The sequence below is a fragment of the Telmatherina bonti genome (assembly GCF_933228915.1).
Source record: "Telmatherina bonti genome assembly, chromosome: 3".
NCBI lineage: Eukaryota > Metazoa > Chordata > Actinopteri > Atheriniformes > Telmatherinidae > Telmatherina > Telmatherina bonti.
Window position 1 is genome coordinate 29516631 of NC_136621.1, and position 24459 is coordinate 29541089.

Genomic DNA, 24459 nt, shown 5'->3' on the forward strand with positions numbered 1-24459 from the left:
AAACTCATGGCGGACTGACAGCAAACGTAAACCAAGACAAAAGCAGAACAGGAATGGCTAACATGACTACGGAAGCCTGAAGGTACCCCTTAGGGATGAGGGGAAGCAAGCATATTGATGCAGAATTTTCCTCATTTTCATAAAATTTCTTCATCATTTGGTGCACAATCTCTCTAAATCATCGGTCTTGTTCACATCTTTGTGTTTGTTGTTGTTGTTTGGACTCCTTAAAAGGAGTGAATGGGGTTAGTAGGGATATTTAGGAAAAGGTTAGTGGGAATACTGGAACTGGAGGGCCAGGATTAGTTGCAGACACAGCTGGTAGTCTTGGCTTTTTAGTGGGGCAATGGCACCAGGATATCCACGTAGTTGATGGGGAAAAAGCCTGAGTTGCCGTGTAGCATCCCCTCATACCAGTTGTCATCGATCTTATTGGTGAGGGTGATGATGTCGCCTTCCTTGAAGCCTAGCTCACCTTCATTCTCAGGGTCAAAATCATACAGTGCACGACAGCAGGGCTGATCCAAGGGGGCTGAGAAGGTGGCAAATTAAGAAAGGAGAGTTAGAGGAGGCCTGAGGAGGAGAACAGAGCTGCATATAGTTTATAATGATCACATTAAAGGCTCACCTGGAGACCTGGCTGTAAAAGAAAAAGATGAGAAGAAACACAGCAAAACAGAGTCAAAACATGGCTGTCAGTTGACAGAAATTACGAGAAGGTATACAGTTTAATGAAGAAGTTCGATATTTTGGGTAATGTACTCTTTTCGTCTCATTCCGGTGGAAAATTAGATGAGTTGCATCCCTTATGTGTCGTGTTCTTATTGTTTACCACTAATATTTTACTTCAATTTACAAAACAACTTCATTCAGCGAGCCCACTCTCAAATCAGCCAGCGCTTTGAGGATCATGTTCTTTGATTTCTCAAGTGCTTTTAATTCATTTCAGCCCGCTCTGGTAATGTGAGAAACTGTTTATTCCAGGTGGATCTGACTTAACAAACAGACCTCAGTTCATGAGACTGAAAAGTTGTGTGACTGAGATATTGGTCAGCAGCACTGGAGCACCAGAAGGGACTGTGCGCTTCACAACGCACACCTCAGACTTCCAATACAACTCAGAGTTCTGCCATCTGCAGAAACACCCTGATGACTCCGCAATTCATCAGGGATGGACAAGAAGCTGGGTAAACTGGTAGGTTTGTGAGATGGTTTGGAAACGATCACCTCATCTTGAACACAAACAAAAACAAAATAAAAAAGATGACTGTTGACTACAGGAGGAACAGGAGTAAACAAAGCACAGTTTACATCCTGGGAGAAGAGGTGGAGGAGGAACACAAGTACCTCTGAGTTCAGCTCCACAACAGACTGGACTGGAAATGCAACACACAAGTGTGTATGTGAAAAGCAAGAGCAGACTGGACTTCTTAATCAAGCGGAGATCATTCAATGTCTACACCAAGATGTTGCATATCTTCCACTAGTCTGTTGCGGAAACTATTATCAGCTTTGCAGCCATCTGTTGAGGCAGCAGCATCGGAGTCAGAGGCTTGGAGTGACTGAACAAACTGATCCAGGAGGCTGGTTCTGAGCTGGGAAAACTCTGGAGCAGCTGGAGCTGATTGCTCAGAAAGGAAAGCTGCGGAAGCTGCTGAAAATAGTCGACAACTACAGCATGATGAAGAAACCACTGTATGACGTGCCCTCTTCTTGTAACATCTGCCTATAGATGCCTGAGAGCTAAGGAGACCAGTTGTTGGGTCTTTATTGTTGAACTTTGTATTTTATGATGCACTTGATGTTTTCAGGTTTCAGGTGAAAGGTCTGGACGGCAGACAGAGAGCCCAGTATCCAGAATGTTCCACTAGGAAGCCATGCTGTTGTATTAGATGCACTACATGGTTTATCACTGTATTGCTGAAATATGCAAGGCCTTCCCTGAACAAAGATGTTGTCTGGAGCATCTGTTGGTCTTAAACCTGTTTAGACCAGGAAGGAACGTTCTGTCTTAAAAGTTCTGACTGAAAAGTTTCCTGTTTTGCTATTAGCTTTGGCCCTGAGAAGATGCTAGCCTTTCTTCATCACATTCACATATTATGTTATCCAGATTACAAATTATTTAAAATTATTCCACAATATGTAGACATAGTTTGCTGCAGTTTTCTGAAACTCAGTATATTTAAGAGACTGCCTCTTTAAGGAGCTCTTTTTGTAGCCACCCATGTCACTGATCTGCTGCAGTCAAGCTAATTACTTGCAAAATGTTCCTCCTGCTGTTTCTTTGTTGTTCAACTTTGTTTCAGCCTCATGTTGCTCCTACAATCAATGTTTTTAACACATATTACTGTCACCAAGTTCAAGAAGAGCTAATAGTTTTCAGAAAATGGGAAAATCTCCTATTTTAACATTCAATCAGTTTTCTGTCCTGTTTTCAGTAAAACATTGGTTTGTGGGATTAGCTAATTATTTCATCCTGTTTTTATTCAGGATTTACACAGTCTCCCAGCTTTTTGATTTAGGATGGTGGTTTTATGAATTTATTTAGTGAATAAAAAGACACATAATCTTTTATAAAAGCCACAGAGTGATCTCTTTCACTGCAGAGAAAAATCTGTCAAAGTAAATACTAATATCTTACTCCCAAACACCCATATCCTCTCATGTGAGTCTGAGCAAATAAGTACATTTCCCAAAATATCAGATTGTTCCTTTGCACAAACAAAAACAGGCAGAAGAGAAAACAGGGGTTAGAGACAGCACCGCACTGTAAACAACAACAAAAATGCAGACAAAGATACACATATCTTTAAAAATCCATTTAAAAAGGACAATAAGAGTGATAGGGAGCATTTGAAACTCTTTCCAAGTCACTCTTGCTCACCTGGAGATCTTGCTGCAAAGGTGAAAGGAGAAAAACAAGGATCAGACAGGGATTTTACTCATAAAACTTCTAGATGGAGAAATTATGATGTGACGGAGAAGGGCGCAGCGATGACACGGTCAGTAAAAAACAACATGAGAAGAAAGTCAAGCTGGACAGCAAAGTGAAAGAGAAGTGGACCAACATAGAAACGGGGAAAATAAGGCAGATCAGAAAAGTGACAAGGAAACACAGCAGAAAGAGCAAATGTTCGTCCGCCGGGAAGCTTTTTGTTGCTTTTGTCAATCAGGTTTTCTTTGTAAGGTGAGCGGACGGCACTTGATTTTCTGCTACATTTAAGACCGACAAGTCCCTTACAAAGAGTTAAAAATTCATTCTTGTCTCACCTGGAGACCTTGCTGCAAAGATGGAGGAGGGAAACAACACCAGGAAAGTGGGGTATGGGATGGGGAAGAGGTAAATGTTTTGAGTTTTAGGTGTGAATGAAAGGATGTTGTTAAAGAAAATGAGCTTATGATGCACACAAATGGGAGAGAAGTTTGACCTGGCTCACCTGGAGACCTCGCACCTGCAATAATAAACACAAATCATAGTGGGAAAGAAAAGAGTGCAGAGTTGTTTTTATTTGTTCTGGACTGTGGGATGAGTGTAAATGATGGCGAGAAAAAAAAAGCTGTGAAAAAGAGGAAATTAGTCAACAATGACCATGTTGTAAATTCTCAAGTACTTTTCTATTTATGTTGTGTAGAATAATGGAAATTGATATACAGAATTTCATTGCTGAGTCATTTCAGCTTGATCAATATTGGTTACTTGATACAGACGATTTTCATCCAATCAGCTTTAATTTGCTGTTATTGAGTTAAAGAAGACGTTACATTGTATACCAATCATTTACCTATTTACAGCCTTAAAAGTAGATGGCATTATTACCTATCACCTGCATTTGTATTTGTTTTTCTACTCAAGAATTTACAGTAAGAAAAAAAAAAAAAAAAGAAAAAAAAAGGTTAACGGAAAGAAGAAGAAAAAAAAAACCCAAACTAGTAGAACTCACACAGAAACAGAACTTCCCACAGATTTTGGCAGCAGTATTTGAAATGGTAATAGTACATATTTCTGGATGTGTTTCTGAACAATGAAGTTTATTTTCTTGTCTCACCTGGAGAGCGAGCACCATGGATGCCTCCATTGTGGTTCTCGCTGATAGAGAAGTCCAGGGATGTTCGTGGTTTTGGAGTGAATTCTTTCCTTGGTTTGTTAGAGGTGTCCCTTATCCTGGAAAGAGGAAGACAAGGAGCCTTCATTACACAGAGCACTGATAACAGCTCCGTTCCTATGACATAAAAAGCACAGCTCAGACCTAATTTATGCTGAAAAAAACATTGCAATAAGTTTTTAAAAGTTCATCTGTGACTCAGTCTAAAAGAGAAAGAGCATCAACACTGACCGTTCATCGATCTTGCTGGAAAGCTGTGTGAGGATCTCAGCTGCCCGGGTGTGATACTCCACCTGAGCATGGACCAGCGCGGCCAGCTGACTCACCTGCTCAATCTGTTAACATATACAAAAGAGGACGGGATTTATTGCATATAAATGTAGCTGCATGCAGGTCAGATGACTCAGTCATTCAAACTTGAAGAGTGAGCTCCTTTTGATGATAAAGTTGTTTAGAACAAAGAAAACTGCATTTAAAAAAAGTGATTATTATACTGCTGGTTTAATTATAACCAAGGACGAGTATTATCTGTAGGTATTTTCTTGACAGGTGTGTTGCCTGAAATGTAGAGCAGCACATATATTGAACAGTTTAGCTACTTATAGACATAGGAACCATGGGTGAAATGCTTCTTTAGCCAAAGAAAGAAAGACAAAAAAATAAAACACATTTTTATTGTAAAGAAAACTGTTGAATTGAGGCTAATTTATTTCATGTTCAGTCTTAAGGTGATAAATATTAAAAATACAATTAAATGTTTTTCTTATACATAAGAGAAATTCACACCTAAATAACATTATTTACATAAATCTTGTTGTTGTTGACAACATGAGCTCCAGTCAGCTAAGGAAAGAAGAGGACAGTTGAGTAGACCATCCAGATAAGACGCTAGTGTTAAGAGTGGACTTGTTAACCTCAGCATGCTAATGACCAAGCAAACTAATTGTATTCCAAATGTGTGACTGAGTTAGAGACATCAGAGTTTTATTTTCATTTAGCCACCACCAGCTGATCAGTACTGGTTTATATTTATTACAATCAGTAGTTGTAAAACCTCCAAACTCCTCTCACTAGAGCTAATTTTCTCCCATATTTATTTGTTCCGTACAGTACATGAGTCGGACAATCTGGGGAAAAATCTGTCTCCTTGGGCTTTTCCTCGTGCCACTAATGTGATTTTCACAAAGAAAATAATAAGTAAAAGACAGAATAAATCTCTAATCAGTGTCAAACACTTCCACATCCACAGTTGCCATGGTTACTTGTCTGCATTACCATGGCAGCTTCTTCTGCAAGGCAACGCTGTGGGAGCATCAAGCACAGCGTTGATGCTCCCACACTTCTTAAGTGAAGGAGACTTACTTTACAAGACTGTCATATACTACTTTAAAAGCAGCCTCTTTAGCCTCCCCTTCCCTTGTTTATTTGTTTGTTTGGTTTTTTTTTTCCACAGGATGTTTTTGGAGCAACAGACATCATCCAATGGAAGTAAATGGGTGAGAACACACCCATTTTTAAATGCTTATATTTATATTTATTTACATGTTTATTACTTATTTTTTAAAAACTTTATTTTTTTAAATCTCACATAAACATCATTATCTGCTGCACACTCAAAAATAGAGGTACCAGCTTGTACCTAAAAAGGTACAAATGCTTGTCGCTGGGGGTGTACTCTTTTGAGAGAGATTTCTGTACCCTTCAGTTCTGGTCTATTTTTGTACCTTATCAAGTTCAACCTCACCTTTTCAAGTTATGTTTTTTTTATGTTTTCCACAGCATTAGGCCTGGTCTATTCCACTTAGCAATATTATCTTATCTTTAATCTGGAAATAATCTTCAAAAACTCAAAATACAGACCAGCCATACACTTAGTTTGCAGCATCTGACCTTCATTGTCTGGTGTAGTAAATGACTGTTAAGTAGTACTACTGTCATCACTCAACTCTGCTCCAGTTTGTAACATTACAGCCATTAACATTACATTTTTCAATGCTGCAGGTACCCTTATGGTCAAAATGGTACAAATTTGTACTTTATGTCACTTTGAACCGTTTTTCGTACTCTGAAGGTGTGCTTCTGGTCTCTTAAAGATCAGTATTGTACTTTTGAGAGAACATTTCTCTAAAATGTACCTATAGGTACAGAAATGTCCTTATCTTGTACCTCTATTTTTGAGAGTGTGATGATGCAGCGATGAGCTGTGATGATGCTTTGTTTTTCCTCATGTGTATGTATAAATATGACATAAACAAGAGAAAAGGTCAAACAAAGAAACTGTGGTCAAAAGTAAACCAAAAGTAATTTTCAAGAATTGACATTTAGCATTGACAAATTAGTTTAGCATGGCAATGAAAGAAAAACAAGGCTAATAAAATGCAAAATGACAGGCATCACCAACAGATGATAAAGATATCGGGAGCCTACTCAAACAGGGAGGCAGAGACTTTTGAAAAACATAATTTATTCAGCCAGAGCAAGTTAAACACTAGCTCTGAGGTTTGTTTGGGTTGTTAATGCTAAGTTTTTCTTAGCTAAAACCCTGCTATATAGGGTGCCATCTGGTTGAGTACTAACCATATAAATATATAACAATCTGGACCGTGGAGGAGGACTCAAGGCCATTTTAAAATCAAAACCATGATACAGCAATGTTTTTCTTAAGCTGTTGCCACAAAAACAACAGTTGATATTACAGAAAGAAATATGTACTGATATGATTGCTATGGTTTTAGGTACACAAAGGGTTAACTGAAGAGGAAGCAGTGGGTGGATGCAACAAGAGAGGGCAGTGTTGAACGGTGAAATAAGCGAGTGAGTGCATGAGGACAAAGAGGACAAAGAATAAGATGTGTGACAGGAGTAGTTGTCTCATACTTACATCACTCTCCAACAGGTTGAACATGCTTTGCTCAGCAATCTCCTTGGAGTCGTCAAACTTCTCAAGCGCTTGTTTGATCTCGTCGTCTGTCACTTTGCCCTGACGCTTCTTCTTATAGTCAAAGTCCAGACGGCGGCCCTCCAGTTTCTTCAGGTGATGCTGACAAGGACAATGTGACAGTAAATATGAATTCTTGAAACGAATGATCATTCAGGATGCCATTTCCCCTCCTGTGCTATAATGTGTTAAAGATTTACACTCGATACCTGAATCTCCTTAAGATCTTTTTCATGGAGGTTCTGCATTGGATCAATAAAGTTCTGCTTCACTTCCATGTCAAGAGCATCCTTGACCTCACCCAGCTCACGCATGGCTTCTCCAGCATCAATCAGAGCAAGACCTAAAAATGAAAATAAAATAAAAATAAAATAAAATAAAATAAAATAAAATAAAATAAAATAAAAAAATTTCTGTGCTGATAAACACAAGAGCTACACGTTTCCATGGAAATGAATGTGTTAAAAGAGGGAATTTGAAAAGTGTCTTTTTCAGTAATATTGTTTAATCTACAACAGATTTAAGGGAAAGTGCTCTGCGAAGGGCATTTTGACACAACTGAAAAACTTCAGGTATCTACTCAGGCAAACAGGCTCATACATTTTTCATGACACCGTTTCTGCATCATTGAGGGAATTAAATGATGCCACTTTGTTTTGTTGCAGCCTGTTAGAAAGTGTTTGCGCCTGTCAAGAGTTTCTGCTGGAAGCTTCAATGTGCCTCAACTCACCAAAGTTGGACTCCTCTCCGAGCTCCCTGCCAAACCTCTGCATAGACTCCCCCAGGATAGTCTCGGTCTGTGTGTAGCCGGGTCCCTTTTCCTGGCCCCGCATGCGTGACATGGAGTTCATCATGCTCATCTTGGCTCTGGTAGCTGCAAAGATTAAAAAAAAAAAAGCAAACAAACAGTGAAATAAACTTCTTGTGCTTGACAGTGATTACAGAGGCAGCAAAAGCAAAAACCTAATCAAACTATTATTTAGTGTTTGCAGTTAGCTTGGATGTAATCTAATTTCTAAACACATATTGCTAGAGTATCTGTAAGACAAGGTTCAGATGAGCTCTCAGTATCTGAGCTGACAGAATTAAGGATAAACTGTTGCAAGCATGAGGTGAACATCCCATACGACGGAAAACAGATATTAAAATTATGATACATTTTCAATAAGACATCTGAGGTGTCAGTTAGGCTGTGATTTACATGAACCAAACACTTGTAGTGCTTATCAGTTTAATTATGGCTGTTTATACTCTGTTACATGAATTATTCCTTGATATTAATATTAATTACAGTAAGCAAATGCATGAAAATCACACGAATCTATCTCCTTCTTCCTTTATGTTAATTCAAGCCAATTTCAGCTCAGTTTCACAGATTTTTAATCACAGCTGGAACTATTTTGTCTGCACAAAAGGAGCTGTGGAACGATGTTGGCACATCCTATCATTACATTATGACTAAGCTTAGACTCCCAAAATGTCTCATTCAAAATACTTGGGAAAAGAAATAAATCCAGCAGACAAGGATGTTGCATACGTAACACGTAGGCTTAAAAAAGTCAGTGCACTTACACCTCTTTCTTAAATAAAGAAATAAGCAGTACCCATGTAATGTGAAAGCGATATGTTCCAACTTTCAGACTTTTACTCATTCAGTAATCCTCAAAGGTCAAGTTCTGCTATTTTGACCTGTTAGTTGATGGCAGAGGGATTTATAAAGCCTCAGACTTTTCAGACCTTTAACAATAACAGACTCCTCAAGGTGGATATGAGTTTGAGGCTAAGCAAAGACTACAGTGCAGAGGAAAACAGTAAGAAATAAAAGTCTGAGGGTCTGAAATGTTATCAGTGTTAGGGGATATCAGGGGATATGGGATGTAGCAAACATGGTTTTGGACTACAGGAGGAAGCTGGTGTGCCCGGAGAAAACACACAGATGCCGGACTGAAAGGCTGTAGTTACTGTTTGAACCAGGAACCGTCTCACAGGGAGGAAATGCTGTTTGCCACCAAACCACCACACAGCCCGTCTAAAAACATCTGTCTAACCCAACTTTGACACTTCTCATAGAATTACCATTCAGTAACTGAGTGGGCGCCCAAACTAATGCAAACACAATTAGGTGTGCAGAAACAATGATGCCAGAACATTAAGAAAAAAACAAAAAATACAATTTGCTAATTACTTTTTATCTTTTGGTAAACAGAAGAACCCCGTATGATAAACTGTGGCAAGGTTAAGCTCCTTCCTGTTACCTGGGTTGGGCTGCAGATATTCGGTGGTCTTCGTCATGATGTCCAGCACTGCCCGAGCGGTGACGTCCACCTTCTGTAAACCCAACAAGGAGACAAACACATATGGTGGAGAAATGAAAGTAAGAAAGTTTGGCTTTTTTGTATCATAGTGATGACAATAAGGTGAGTTGGAGCACCTGTTTCAGAACCACTACAGACCCTCTACAGTACAAAACACTGAAACCACTGGAGCCTATCGCAGCAATTAGTAGGTGAAAGGCAGGGTACTCCCCAGAAAGGTCGCAAGACCATCGCAGGGCCAAAACACTGACCCCGTTGGTGTAATTTCAGTCATTTGTAAAAACAAAAATTTGCGAAACACCTAAATTTGAGTATTTATTCCTCCAAGCTAACAGTGGTGCACTCTTCCTATGAGTTTAATTATGAACAGCATTATTGAATTAGAATCAGTTTGCATCTGTCTATTAGATTACAACCTTCAGACTCAAATCAGGAAAGAGATAATAAGGAAATAATGAGTCGAGTCATGCCTTTTCCATTTCAGTGAAGTCCTCATCGAGCTTTGTCCCTTCAGCTCCTCCAACCTTCTCACTCACTCTCTGCAAAACAAACAAAAAGACATATTGAATTAGCTTAAGACTGAAATATCAAAAGTTTACAAAGCCCTTTTTGTTAGCACTTCCTGTTAGTATCAGGTTCACTGTTCAACAATGCAAGAATCCACAGTTGTGCCTCATGTTTGAAATTAATTCAGCTCCAAAGAGATCAAGTAAGTCCATCCGTACAGCAGGCTGCATGTGTTGGCCCGAACACTGCAGACATGGCACGCATCTGCATGCACAGACACAAAATTAGAAATAAATCATCTCCTCACTCTGTCAGCTGGTAGTATTTTCAGATTTTCCACCATCCAACTCCAGTGTGCGAAAGCTAGACTCCTTGCGGCGGCAAATGAACACAACAAGGTCAGACACAGGCTTTTGGGGGATGTCACAATGCATGACTAAAAAGCTCATGAACGCTAAGGTCAATGGGAGAAATCCTTCCTTAAGTTAAGGACATCAAAATAGTAACTAAAATCTCGCTAGTTTGGTTTTTAAACATGTTTATAGTTGCTGAAAATGTAATAAAAAAGAAGAAGTTGAATTCTGGTTTTTTTTTTTTTTTTTTTTTTTTTTTTTTTTTCAAAAAATGATGGCAGGTTTAAAATATGCAGAAATGAGGCACATTATTCAGGTGGTGAAATGCAGGGGGATGATCTGTGACAGACTGAGCAGCAGGGTTTAAGCCTGTGGCAGTAGTTTATGCAGAGTAAGTCTTTCTGGGGATAGCTGCTCTATGAGTCATCACAGCAAAGTCTCTACTGATCCCACTTGTGAAACAGCTTAATATTCTGACAGCAATGAAAAACACACACATTTACACATATTTTTGCAGCAAGCCACATTTCCTATCATTAATTACACCTAGGCATCAGTGCCCTCGACACGTTGCCATGGAAACAGGTATAGGTGTAGCGTCTGAGTCTCTCCTGCATCACATCCTTTCTTCTGCTACACTCATTAATCAAAGACTTCAGCATGTCAGATGGACGAGTGGTTAAAAAAAAAAAAAACGTGATGTGTGTTTTCAAGGGCCACAGCTGGAGATCAAACACAGCATCTAATTATATAGAGAACTGTTTCACAGCAGGCTATCATATGTGGGTAGATATGTTTCAAATGTAAAAATGATGAGAATGAGTGTATAACACAGTTGTTGGTTTATATAGAAACTTCCAGCCAACTCCTGAGACTCGACACAAACACAGACTTTAATGAGTCATCTGGGCTGACAATACGGACACAAAGATAAAGAGAAAGGCTGTATTATAAACAGAGAATCAAGACTTCAATCTTATCACTGCAAAAGGCTTGTAACATTTAGCTTTGTATAATGAAATAGTCTCTTTTTGAATGGTTTTGCAGGACTTTTCCTCGACAGAGAGATTATTGTCGCCTAATAAAATGGCATGGTTCATTTGGAAATTATAAAAGAGAAAAGCACCTTTAAAAGGTAAAAGAAAGGAAAATACATTCTTTGTTTTGTGTCAATTCTTTAAATTTATGGGCACTAGCATGAACTTGTTTCTAAACTCAGTGGTGAACAGGGAATGTATTTATTTTATTATTTTGAGTTTTGCATGATAACACTGTAAAAAATAAACCAAATAAAACCTAGTTTTACGGATTAACAAATGAATTCAAAACTTACTATAGACATAAATTATTTTGGTTTTATGAAAACCTTTGAAAGGACTATAATAAAGATAAATTGGACCCATTTAATTTGTTTGCTAATAAAAATATAGAAAATAATATTGAATTTAAATCAGCTTTATTTGTATTGCAGCACTTCACAACAGCATTTTCATCTCAGGGCATTTTACAGACACAACGATTCAAGCCAATTCATAATAAATAGCCTACTTAAGGAAAATATTAACAGATTGCATCTTGACTTCGACACGAATCCCCATCCTGAGCTGCACGAGGAGACAGTGGAAAGGAAAAAAAAAACTCCCTTTTAACAGAAAGGAAAAACCTCTGGCAGATCTGGGCTCAGAGAAGGCAGTCATCTACCTCGACCGGTTGGGGTGAAGAGGACACCACTATGTGCTACAAAATCCAGATTTATTCTTAAATCTTACTCAATTACACATAAATAAAAACAATATAATCATCATAAATGTTTGTCAGTTAAGAACAAAAACTTTCTTATTTAGTCCATTTTATTACAAACACTGTTGAGCAATTACAACAAACCAGTGTTGGTTGCCTCAGTATGAGCTGTTGTTTTGGAAATGAAAAAAACCCCAAAATATATTGGCTGAAAAATAATACTAAAACTATCTATGGACTATTTATGTTTATGTAACTGATTGCATTTAAAAAAAACATGGGGTCACAATGACCTTTAATGTTATGTTCATAGTAATTAGAAGGAGATTTAAGAAAATTTTTGAACATGAAATGATCAAATTTTAAGCGAATACCGGTTACTGAGAGCGTGGTCATAATAACAACCCTACATGCAGCTCTGAAAGGTCACACCAATGAGTCACATAACTACATGCAATTTAATCTTAATTCTTTGTCGCATGTGTGACTATCACCAATGATCATTTGACTTATACAAACAGAGGGAAGCTGGGAGACAGTTTGTTATTCCATCAGCTAAATGGACGAATAACAACTCAGTCAAGCAGCATCCATGGGGACCTGCAAAGGTTTTTATGCTTAAACATAAGCTGTCAGTGGCTGCTCTAAGTGGAACAAGGCTTCTGTGGATGATGCTGCCCGTGGCTGCTGTCAGTGCACATTCCACCTCCGGGACAAATCCAAAGCAAAGACCAAAGTCAGACAGTATAGAGCTTTCATGGCTGCAAGCTCAAGACGCAACACCATTGCACAGAGAATGAAGGAAGACACATACCAGGATGTTCTTACTATATACACAAATATAACATGTCCCTGCTGATAAACAAAGGAGTGATGATAGATGCTGCTACCAGATACACTCTGAAAATATGATGCAAGCCAGATCTCAGCTAAACCAATGCTCTTAAACATTACAGAGAACCAAACATGTTAACTGTGCTTTCATGTACGCTGATCTCTTTTTATTTCTTTAATGTCTCATCCAACAAACAACATAGTCTTTTTCGTTCTTCACCCATCTCCCTCTCAGGCCTCCGTCTCCTCTCTCTGTCCCTGCAGAGGAAGGACGTGGCAAGGTGAACCGAGCAGCAGTATTGGCAGAGCGAAGCAAAGCGAACAGAGATCGATAAAATGCACAGCTGGCTGCTGAGGAGTAACAGAAGTGGCATGGATGCCATGTAGGTTTTAACGTCACAGTTTGCAGCACTGTGAAGATCGTCACGAGGACTCAGTGCACGAGAACATGCACATGGAGTACTTCCATGACCCCGAGGATACAATTTCCCTTCATGGCTTGGGTTTTTCATTTATTGCACTTCAAAGTATATTATAGTATTTTATAGTGTCATAGTACTGCATGTTATTTTCAACCAAATAATTTACTGTCATGGTAGTGGCTCTGCTTGCAGCATGCTAACATGCTATCGAGCTAACAAGATAATAATGTCATTGCTTTATGATATTTACCTGGAATAAATCAAACCATTCATCATCTTAGATTATCATTTATCAATATATTCATTTAACTATATCTGCTTACTTGAATAGTTGTAATTATGCTAAACTTTGTCAGCATGTAATCCATCTAGCTTAACGAAAGTATTGGAAAAATAATAATAAAAAAAAAATTAACCCAATGATGGCGCTTCAGTTTTTGCAGCACCATTATTGATTACTAAAACGGATTGTACAGAAGTAATACTGTTACTACAAGTGCTTTCATAAGATCAACTACCTTCTTCTCTGATTCCTGTGTAATTATTTTCTGATGAATATATTTTCATAAATGACAATAATATGGTTTAAATTAATTTAAAGAAGACCGATTAAAAATATAAAATTGCTTAAAAAAAACTACAAATGATCATCTATTACTTCAAATGATCATCAATCTCAAGCAAGTCTTTTTTTTTTTTTTTTAATCAAAAGTGAAACACACTTATAAAATAAAAATATAATTTTAAAATGGGATCCTACACCAGCACCGGGACTTTATGGTGCAACAAACAGTCATTTACTGTCAAACTTGTTGAGATCCAACTTTAAACACGGTGGAGCTGAAGCAAAGACAAAAAGGTGTCTGATGAAAACAGGACCGTGGTACACAATGAGCTGCCACTGAAAACAAAAAGACTGCGTAAATATACAAACAAAAACAAACCTCTCCAAAACCCAAAAAACGTTGAGATTTGGTTCGCATAAGGCTCAGACTAATACCTATGTAAACCAAACCAGACCAGATTAGATGTGCTAAATGTGGAGAGGAAAACAAGCCGAAAGATCTTCCCAAAAGCAGATTCTGGCTCTTCGCTTGGGTCCAACAGCAGTGTGTGCTGACATACTCTCACACTGCATCTTCAGAGCACACATATGCTGTTATGTGAAAGAATTAAGCTTTCTAAAACGGAAACACAAGTACAGACAACATGTAGTCTACTGATGAGAAAATCAGCTCCCAGGATAGGATTTTTATTAGGCTCATTGGGTTCAACTATTGCATGCTTATTTCCCATTTACTGTTTTTTTCTTATTTTATTTTTGCCTACTGTTCACATGTATTATTTTTACAATGTGCTTTTTTTCCCCTAAACCAATGCTAAACCAATACGTTATCTATTCTATTTAAAAGTCTGCAAGGTATTGACTTTTCTTTATTAAAATATCTGACTTATAGTAATTAAAAATGCATTGAGATAAATATTGTGACAAATTAAAGACGAAATTTGTGAGAAACAACTTTAATTTTCTCAAAAAGATGCTATTATTACAAGGTACTTTATCCCAGTCTGCTATGTTTATCAGCACAGTTCACCTGCAGACCAACAGTCCCGTAAAGAAAGCTGTCATGCGGATTAATGGAGACACTCTAGGCAAACACAGTGAACAAGTTTAAACAGCAGGGCCTTCACACCTGTCTAAGACATGTTCTGCTAATACTATTAAAGGGCTGACACACACTCTGACACAGAAAGCATCAGTTGTTAAACGAAGTGCAGGATTAGTTTACGCTGCCTTCTGCAGAACACGCTGTGATCAATACTTCAGCATCATTTATGTTCTGTACATCTATGCTTAATCTGAGGTTACGTTGTCAAGACAAGTAGAGTTTACTATTTATAGAGAAAGGAAGGAAAGATGATATACTGTCACTCATATCACATAAACATGCCGAAAACCTCAAATCCCTGCCAGCTGGTGAAAGTACTATCAAGTTTGCTGTGTGTAAATGTGGACGTCTTTATCACCAACTGTGCATCATTTTCTTTAAAATAAATTCGATCAATACTAAAACTGCTGATATTATAAATGAATCTATCTCAAATGTCCTCCACATGACATGAGGTCTGAACCTCCTCCTTAAAATAAAACCACACAAGATTTTAAGCCTGACGTTCAAGTTCTAGACAAATGTGAAAGGCTTGCTAGTGTACTAACGGCAGACCGCAATCTGTAGCTGTGAATGCTCCAAAGACATGAGGATTGATGGACGGGTGTCTCAGATCTGATCCAGTATGTTATATGCACAATTTCTTCTGAGAGAGCCAACAGAGGAGTTGATGGGTGAGCTGTGATTGAGTGGTTAAGCCAATGAAAAGCTAATAAGGTTATAAAATAATAGAGAGCGCAGTGAAGGAAATATCTTAAAGCGTCGAGAGAAACGTTTAGCTTTTGTCAAAAACCAAAGAGCCAAAAGAGGCTAAAACAGAACTGCTTGTCTAGTATAATATGAATGAGGAAAAGGAGACTGATGCTTAATGCAAGTGTTTGATAAGATAAAAAGTCAACTAGCTAAACTTGGGTCTAAACTTGGGTCAGTGATACTGGTAATAATCCAGGACAAAGGTAATAATTTTAGATTTGGACGAATACATCTGAAAATTAACATCATTTAAAAAAAAAAAAAAAAAAAAAAAAAAGTCTACGTGACAGTGCCATAAAAGTCGTTACAGTTCCACAGCAATCCATCTTTGTCACTTACATGACAGCATAGTTGATTAAAAGCTGTATAAATTCAACTTATAATAATGTTTTTATGTACAGAAGTCCATCTGTGCACTACATTAGCTCATATTGTTGTAAAGTTGGTCTGTTCTGCTTTACCACACCATCATCATTCAGCATTGTGCATTAAAAAAGCACTTTTACCATTAGAATCAGTCACATGGTGTCCAATGTGAGGCGAGCAGTGTCGCCGTCGTTACTAGCGCCTCCCACGCTTCTCTCCTTTTTTTTTTTTCTGCTCACCAGTCTAATCCTGGCTGGGCACACAGAGGCCCCTGCTTTAAATACGCCCCGGGTGGAAGAGGAAGATTAAAAATGACAAGAGTGATTAGTGAGACTATCAGGAGGACAGCCCCTGCTGGTGGACAATAACAGGAGGATCCGACTCTTCTGAGAGCATTAAAAGCACCCCTCCCTTCCTACCTCCCCTGTGACTGTCCTCTTTCTTCATTTTCTAAACGAACAGACATAGATATGTATAGACATAGACATGTCTTCCCTCTGTTTTATACTTTGCCTTTACGCTTTTACATCGCCATAGAAGTGAAAGAAACCAAAGAAAAGATGCACAAATCAGCTGAGAAACTCAACATTGATGATTTTAAAAACTTAAAATGACCTCAAAGTATAAGATTATTTATTTTTCCCCATGCTTTTGTTTCTTACTTCATTGTTAACCACTCCCCACCCCCCTTTCTCACCTCAACATCCCCTCAAGTCCTCACCCTTCTTGTTGCTGTTTCTCATGCAACGTTGCTCCCAAAATATTTCCTATAGGACTCTACAGTAGGTCCGACTGCACTGGCCTAAGCTGAATTCTAGCTAACCATGGGTGAACCTTAATGTAACCGACCAGGATTTCTAAGGACAGAACACCAGGAAGCCCTGGCCGCGACTGCTTTTTCACACCTTAAGTCGTAGCAAAGCTGTACTGGTTGTACTGAGAATAGAACTGCACTCTCGGGGAATCAGGGAAAATCCTGGGGGGGGGGGGGGGGGGGGGGGGGGGGTGTTGAGTTAGATGCTTCATGCTCCATTTACAGCTGTTTTGGGATCATAGTAATCCTGCAGATCATCGAGACGTGGAGCTACATTAGTAGGGCAACAATTCAACAGGGTTGTTGATTGTGTGGTCCCAAAAAAAAGCACAAAGAGAAACAAGCCGGGGTGAAAGTTGAACGGCCCATAACCTTCTGAAGCACACAGTAGTGACTTTAGATACTCAGTTTAGTCACTTAAATACCTGTAAGATAGGTAAGGACCCTCTACAGATTGATGGGACAAATACTGTGAATGCCAGCTGCTTCTCTATGGAAGCATCAGTCTGCTGGTGGGCCAGGATGCTTCACTAACCTCTATGCTCCCCAAATGTGTGGCTTGTGGCAATAATAATCTGATTGGGAAGCCTTTGCTTGGATCTTATGCAATGACAGGGAGGAGGGAGGTGAATGCACACACACATCCTTCCATGCCAGGCTTAGTAGTTGAGGGAGGAGGGACGGTGGTGATGGGTGAGAACCAGCTGGCTGTGTGTGAGTGAGGAAAGCGTGACAGAGTTTATGAGCATTGTGATGCACGATGATGAGACAAAGATGAAAAAGGAGTTATGGCTCACATGGCACGAATAATGAAAGGAATTTCAGGACTTGCACGCTTAGCTCAGAGTGATTAAATATGCACCAAAAACCAAAGTTATTTGTGTTCTGTTTTATGCTAAGATAGCTTTTTTTTCTGTACAATTGCCTGACCACCCGCAGATCTGCCCAGGGAGAATGAAGGTGTGAAAGACTCACTGTGTTCACTTTTCTTTTCCCAGTTTCCTCATGCAATCATTTTCTACCTACACCTCCTGTTTGTTTTGTCAGCATCACATGTTTACTTAAGTTTATTTTTGTTATTCTTTGTCCTTTGTCTCCTACATAAACATTCAACCTGCAGTTGAGAGTCAAAGGTTTTCGGTGCAATTCAACGCTTTGCAAGGAAGAAGCTGATAAGAGTCCTTAAGCATCGCACCGGTTCAAGTAGCTTAAACAAGTAGAAGTGTGGTATTTTCAGCTGCTCCTATCCACTGAAGGGGTTGTCTTACAACTGTTGATTTTCAGCCTTTATAACCTTTATAGCCTTATAAAGGCTGAAAAACAGATTTTCAGCCTTTTTTAAGGCTGAAAATGATTTTGCTAACTTAATATTTTATTCTTAGATATTGTTAAAAAAAAAAACAAAAAAAACTAACGATAACAACATTCGTGTGTATATTTCATATTGAGGTTACACCAAAGTTATATTAGAAGTTTCTGGTAGAGAAGAATCTTAAGGTACAGTACATGACAAAATCTACAAGGCCAATGAGAGAAATGGTTATTATGCACATTTCAGTCTAATTTATTTTAATATACAAGTCCAGAAGGGCAAGAAATAATGAAGCATTTCTCACAAACCACTTCTTTCATTTTTTATTGATCCTCTCAGATCAGCCTCTGCCAGAAACAAGCGAATAGAGAAAGCTCCGCCCTATGTCCTGCCCACGGGCTGTGTCTGATTGGTCAACTGCTAGGAGTAGTTATACTCAGCAGTGAAGGTGGGTGTGGCTTTAGAGAAGATGACCAATCACCAAATCCCTCTCCCGAGACGTCACTAAAATTTCAAAGTACAAAAAAACTCTAAAACCAATCATTTCCGTTGCCATGAAAACCGAACGTAGAGTGTGTTGGAAAACGTAAACGTGTTTAGGTGATAAAAATGGTGCGGCTGATAAGTCTGATGAGTATTCAACACTATAACACTGCAGAAAGCTGAGAAAACTAGAAATAGCATCATAGAGGCCCTTTAATATATGATTAAAAATTGTGTTTAATTAGCATTTATTCACATTTTTATTCTCTTAAAATGAGCCATTTATATCTACTTGCTGTGGGTTCACATACAGTACTATTTAAAAGTTTGAACACACTTTTCTATTAAATTGAATGGGAAAGTATGCCCAAACTTTTGACTGGTAATATATATGACATCTGCCATTTTTACTATGTGTGTCTGAATTGGCAAACGTCTCTGAGTTTAAAGCTATAAAAAAGTGCAGTACCAGCTTCGTTTGATAGGTGCTAGAGCACCATTTGAGATAAATAACGCGTTAAAAAGCAACATAGAAGAAGAGAGTAAACATGTGCACTATTCTGAAGTATTTGCCTGTAGTGCAGACGTTTCTGCACTGAGCCCACTGGATCCACGAACAGATGGGAACATGTTCATGTCTGGAGGAAGTTTGACCACTGATTTTCATGTGCATGAAGTTTGTTTGGCATTTGAAATAACTATGCCCATCTGTACCACTATATGTCAGTAGTACTTACACACTACCTTTAAACTTACTTACATTTACTGATGCTGAATTGAGACTGAACAGTCCAAGATTTAGAGATGAACTGATGTAAGATGCAGATTGTATTTCCACTTTTCCCAACAAGTTAAAGTTTTAAACTTCCAATAAGCTTGGTAAACCTTAGTGTTATGATTTCAGAACTTCTTATCATTGTACTTATGTGTATTTAATCTCTTATCTACAAGGCTTGTTCAGCTTTTATCGATGGTACACACTGTTCCTTTTGACTTTTCCACACACTCATCGAGAATCTTGTTTCCATTAATAAACCAGAGACAGAATCAGCACAGCCCAAAAACTCACGTGAACTCACTAATCATTCACTCTCAAACACAATCAAGGAGCCACACACATACACACCATTTTGAGGTCTTCATTTCTAATGTGAATATGTGTGTATCACTGGGATGTAGAAACATTTACTCTACATGTACAAATTGTGCCGATCAGTGACATCCATCAAATAAACAACACAACTACTTTGTTCTGGATTTAGATAAGGAATAGTGCGCCAATTTTTTTTTACTTTTGCAACTACTGGCACTTAGCACTCCACATAGTAGGGGTGGATAATCAAATCGAAAATATCAAATATCAGGATTTTTTGTTTCACAATTTTTAACAGATTTCTTTTTTCAAATAAATACAAATAATCCATTATGAACCTTTTTTGGGGGTCATTTTTATTGTTTTTACTTTTCTTCTTGGGCATTATAGCAGCAGAATGATGGTCTGGCAACTCTGTTTTTTTCCCTAACTGAAATGAAGAAAAACAACGAGCAAATAAAGTTTTGTACATTTTTTAAAAAATTTTGTCGACAAAAATCAGCAAAACCAAGAATCGTGAGTATTACAATTTAAATCAAATCAGCACCCAAAAAAAATCGGAATTGAATCAAAAGCATATCATCACAGCTGTACCACATAGGATTTACAATAGAAAGGGCAGATTATGTCTCCTTCTTTGTTCCCTGATTTATGTTCAACTTAGTATTACATCAACACGCATACTACATAAATCTAACTGTTGCACTCGACATCAGCTATTACAACATCTTGCAACACAAACTTCAGACAAATAAATGCAGAGCGGGATGGCTGCAGGTAAAAAACAGACCCAGTTTTGGACGATCTTGATGAATATGGATGTGAATGCAGGCTGAACTGTAATAGGTTTAGCTTACTGCAGACATAATGTGGGAATTAATCATGGTTCATATTAATCCTTTATCAGGCATGTGACTATTTTTGATTACTTTGTATCTTTCATTTTCAGCATAAAACAAATTTTTAAAAATATATATATGACAACAGAATGGAGATCTTGGTACATACCAGAAGGACAATTTTAGGTTAAAATGTCTTATTTCAAGATATTTCACTGAGTGGCCTATAAGGGGTTAAGGTCTGCAACATGTACATGAGAGCAATGAGTGGGATACATAGAGAATATGCTGCTAATATAAGATCAGCATAACAAATATTTTCACTATTAGAATAAGGTCAAAAGTTGGCATATTGCTAAACCATATGTACAAAGCCAGCACCAGAGCTTTAAGGTCTGCAGAGGGCTTGACATTTTTGTAAAACATAACTGAAGGGAAAAACGTTGCATTGTGTGTTATTGTTATGTTTGCACAGCAGTGCTGTGAGATAAAGCTGCGTCGGTGTAATGATGGTGCTGTCAAGCTTGGAAAATCAGTATTAATGATAGCCATTAAAGCTCAGTTTCAGGCTGAGGGGTATGTGAGAGTATGTCTGTAATCCATAGTTTCGTGACCACATCCTTTATCCTTAAGATCACGGCTGCCTGTCAGATTACAGGCTGTATTACTGGCAGTTTGTCAGGCCTGAAAAACAACATTTAACCAGACTCAGCTTTAATTAGCGCCAGTTATGCCACTCATTAGGAGTGATCCAGATTATGGTCTTCGCTTGGTGAGACGTGTAGGAGAAGCGACAAAGCAGCCATTTTATACCCTGTTTCTGCTGCTTCTTTAATGCGTTGTAGAAACCTGTCTGTTATTTAAGTGTCAGGGGAAACGGTGTGGTTCAGGAATCATAACACCATGTGTTGCCAGCAGGAGAGACCCTCGCTGGTTTGTCCTTCTGAGGCAGCGTCTGGTGGTGACCTTTAATACAAATTGCTCGCACACACTTCCATATCATCAATCACACACTAAGCCAAAGCACTGACTGTCACATTAATGCACTTCATCAACGCATGTCCAGTGTCCTCCCACAAAATAAGCCACTATAAATAAATGTAGAATGAATCATTAATGTGTTATGGAGGAATTATAATCACCAGAGCTTCCTTGTAGAATTTCTCTTAAAAAGGAAGTCATTTTACAAAATAATCTTAATTTAAAGCTCTCATACCAGATATTTACATAATCTTCAACCACACTGAGTGACCCTCATTAGGCTTGATTTCACCTGCTCACTGATGTTGGAAGCATTAAAAAAATAACTGGGAATGATCATTGAGTTAACATTATATATGACTGTTATGACTTCTGTAGCCAAGGTGACAAAGTGTCAATCATTTTACTAATAAAAGGAATGTTAAATACCTTTTTTGTTCCCTTTTTAGAAAAGCATGTCAGCCCTATGTCTCATAGGCTTCATAAACACACAAAGTACTTATCAGTTCTAGGGATATCCGAGATGAAGAAACATGATTGAAAATATTTACACATGACTTGAAGAAGGATGAAGAACTCGGTAAGATACAAAGACAAAAAAAGTCAAAGCAGAAATAATATCCTATTCTCAGCCATCTGGTAAAGTAGGTTTTTATCACAAAACGGAAATAATTTGTCTAAAGGCAATCAACAGATTTTTAAAACTGACAACAGCTTCATGACAAATAAATTATAAATAGATGGAAAGGTGTGTGTACAGTATGTAAACTGAGCACAACTGTAAAACTACGTTGCTGATGTGTTTTCTTTTTCATAAATCGTATAAATTTGTGCACGTCACTGTGAAATCATATTACGATTACAAACAGAAGACCGGAGCACAGTAGAGATTTATGTAACTGACAGCTGAAGATGTGCTATAAAAGAATGATGGTAAGAAGGACATGTGACAAAAAGGAACAAATGAGAAAAGTGAAAGGACAAAGTGTCAGTGTGTATATGCTGCGACAACATGCCTGCAGTAAAACGGTGCTTGTAAAAACAAGACAATGCTGTTATCTACCAGGAGCATGCAGCTCGCCTGCAGTCGCTGCTGAAGTCCCCTTTTTTTAGACACGGGATGTCAAGCATGGAAGCAGATTTATTATCATTGCTGATGTAGATTAATCTCTTTAACTTCAAACCTCAAGCTAAACGATGATCAACAACACAGAAATTATTCCTGGAAAAACCAAGAAGAGCAGTCGTAGTAAAATACAAGAGAAAAAAAACCAAAGGTTGTTCACCCTCCAAACATTATCATTATTTAATGATGCAACACACATCCCTCACTGAGGAAACAAAAACAGGAAAAAATAATACTGCTGCAAGCTGACGAGACCTCATAAGAGATGAAAAAACTGAAAAGCCTCGGCAGAAAGACGTCTTGTGGACTTCATATTGACTACTTGCTATTCGGCACCGTTCTCTTTGATTTGATTTCCTACACAAAAAGATAGGTCATAACAAGAGGGGAGCGACAAACAAAAATACTGATGGCAGCTGCTGAACCTTCACAGTCAAACGGACAGACTTGCACACACGACGAGGAGCCGAGAAGTCAAGATGAATATGAGATATAAACATTTTGGCTTGCAGAAAGTGTGTCTGCAGCCTTGTTGGATTTGTTTCTGTCATTTGTCAAGAGGAAATGAAAAACAAATTAAATATTTTTGTTCTTTGTGCCATTAGTTTTGTTTAACCTTTAAAACTCATTTAATGACAGAGTAATCATTGTTATTCACCACATGTACATGCAGGATTTCAATTCTCATCCCTGAAGACAACGTGTCCTCCCTTCCTGTTGGGTGTCACTTCTGGCTTTTTTAACCACGTATGATAAATTATTCTTTTTCACCCTCACAGATTTAAAAACACCAAAAAAAAAAAAAAAAAAAAAAAAAAAAATCATCTTTATGGATTTAAATGCACAAAGCAATCAGAGTATCAGGGAGAAATTTAGGTGTGTTTAAAAAAGGGGACAACTTTATTTCCTATGTGATTATGTCTTTAAATTATGCACACAAGCACTGCTGCAATTTATAGTCAGGATTTAAACATTTAAAGATTGCTACTGAAAGGGAGAAAATATAAGCAAAAACCAAACAACCCAAAAATAAAAAAGAACAGGTCAGCATATGCTGTAACTTTATCTCCAGTGTTAAAGCAAATGCCCCAAACTGAAAGTTTGACAGGAGACTGTTTATAAGGTTAACACACATAGTTTAACCTCCTACACCCCAACGGAACTTGAGCTGTCAATTTTACCAGCTCTCATAAATAATCCTTTCATCAAGCTTAAAAGATTCAGCTCTTGTTGAGGCTGTTTTGGAGAGGATGGCAGAAGTGCTGTGTTTGTGCTCATGCAAACAAAGTAGGTCAAATCAATAATTTATAGACTGCAGCCCAGCTCCAAACACCCTGCTTTTACACTGCGTACCTTTAATATGTGCATGATGTGTCTACCTCTCCTGTAATTGTGCCACCAGGAAGGATACAAACTTCTTTAACGATGCTTTCTCTGTCACGGCAATTACGATTAGTACTCTAATACACTTTATAGGAAAGGCAAGAAATGCTTACTTTCAAACAAAGGGAAGAAAATGTTTTAAACTACAGTCCAACCCTTAAACCCCCTCCAACAAAGGGATTTCCGATTTTTACGCTTTTATTACATTATGCATATATGTATTAAATGTTAAACCACATGCCATTATATCACATCATTGTTCGGCAATTTATCATAAATAATTTATAGGCATGTGAATTAGTAAATACACACTCATTAAATGAGTTTAATGTGTCACAACCTTAAGTATAAGTCCAGATGAACACACAACATTTCAAACTGTTTTATTTCTCATTTCACAAAAAAAAGTCAAATGCAGAGAAGGTGT

The 24459-nt window shown here is 38.0% G+C and overlaps 1 protein-coding gene across 1 annotated transcript in view; it reads right to left on the minus strand.

The window, feature by feature from the left end:
- Nucleotides 1–335: 335 nt before the first annotated feature.
- The window catches only part of sh3gl2a (SH3 domain containing GRB2 like 2a, endophilin A1), a gene marked incomplete at both ends in the record, with an annotated part of 35087 nt that continues 10963 nt past the window's right edge, over nt 336–24459 (minus strand). The window contains 8 exons of the mRNA XM_079238367.1: nt 336–532; nt 4047–4162; nt 4335–4438; nt 6985–7143; nt 7251–7384; nt 7772–7915; nt 9297–9369; nt 9827–9895. Of these exons, the coding sequence (XP_079094493.1) occupies nt 336–532; nt 4047–4162; nt 4335–4438; nt 6985–7143; nt 7251–7384; nt 7772–7915; nt 9297–9369; nt 9827–9895 (996 nt within the window). The remainder of the gene's footprint in view (nt 533–4046; nt 4163–4334; nt 4439–6984; nt 7144–7250; nt 7385–7771; nt 7916–9296; nt 9370–9826; nt 9896–24459) is intronic.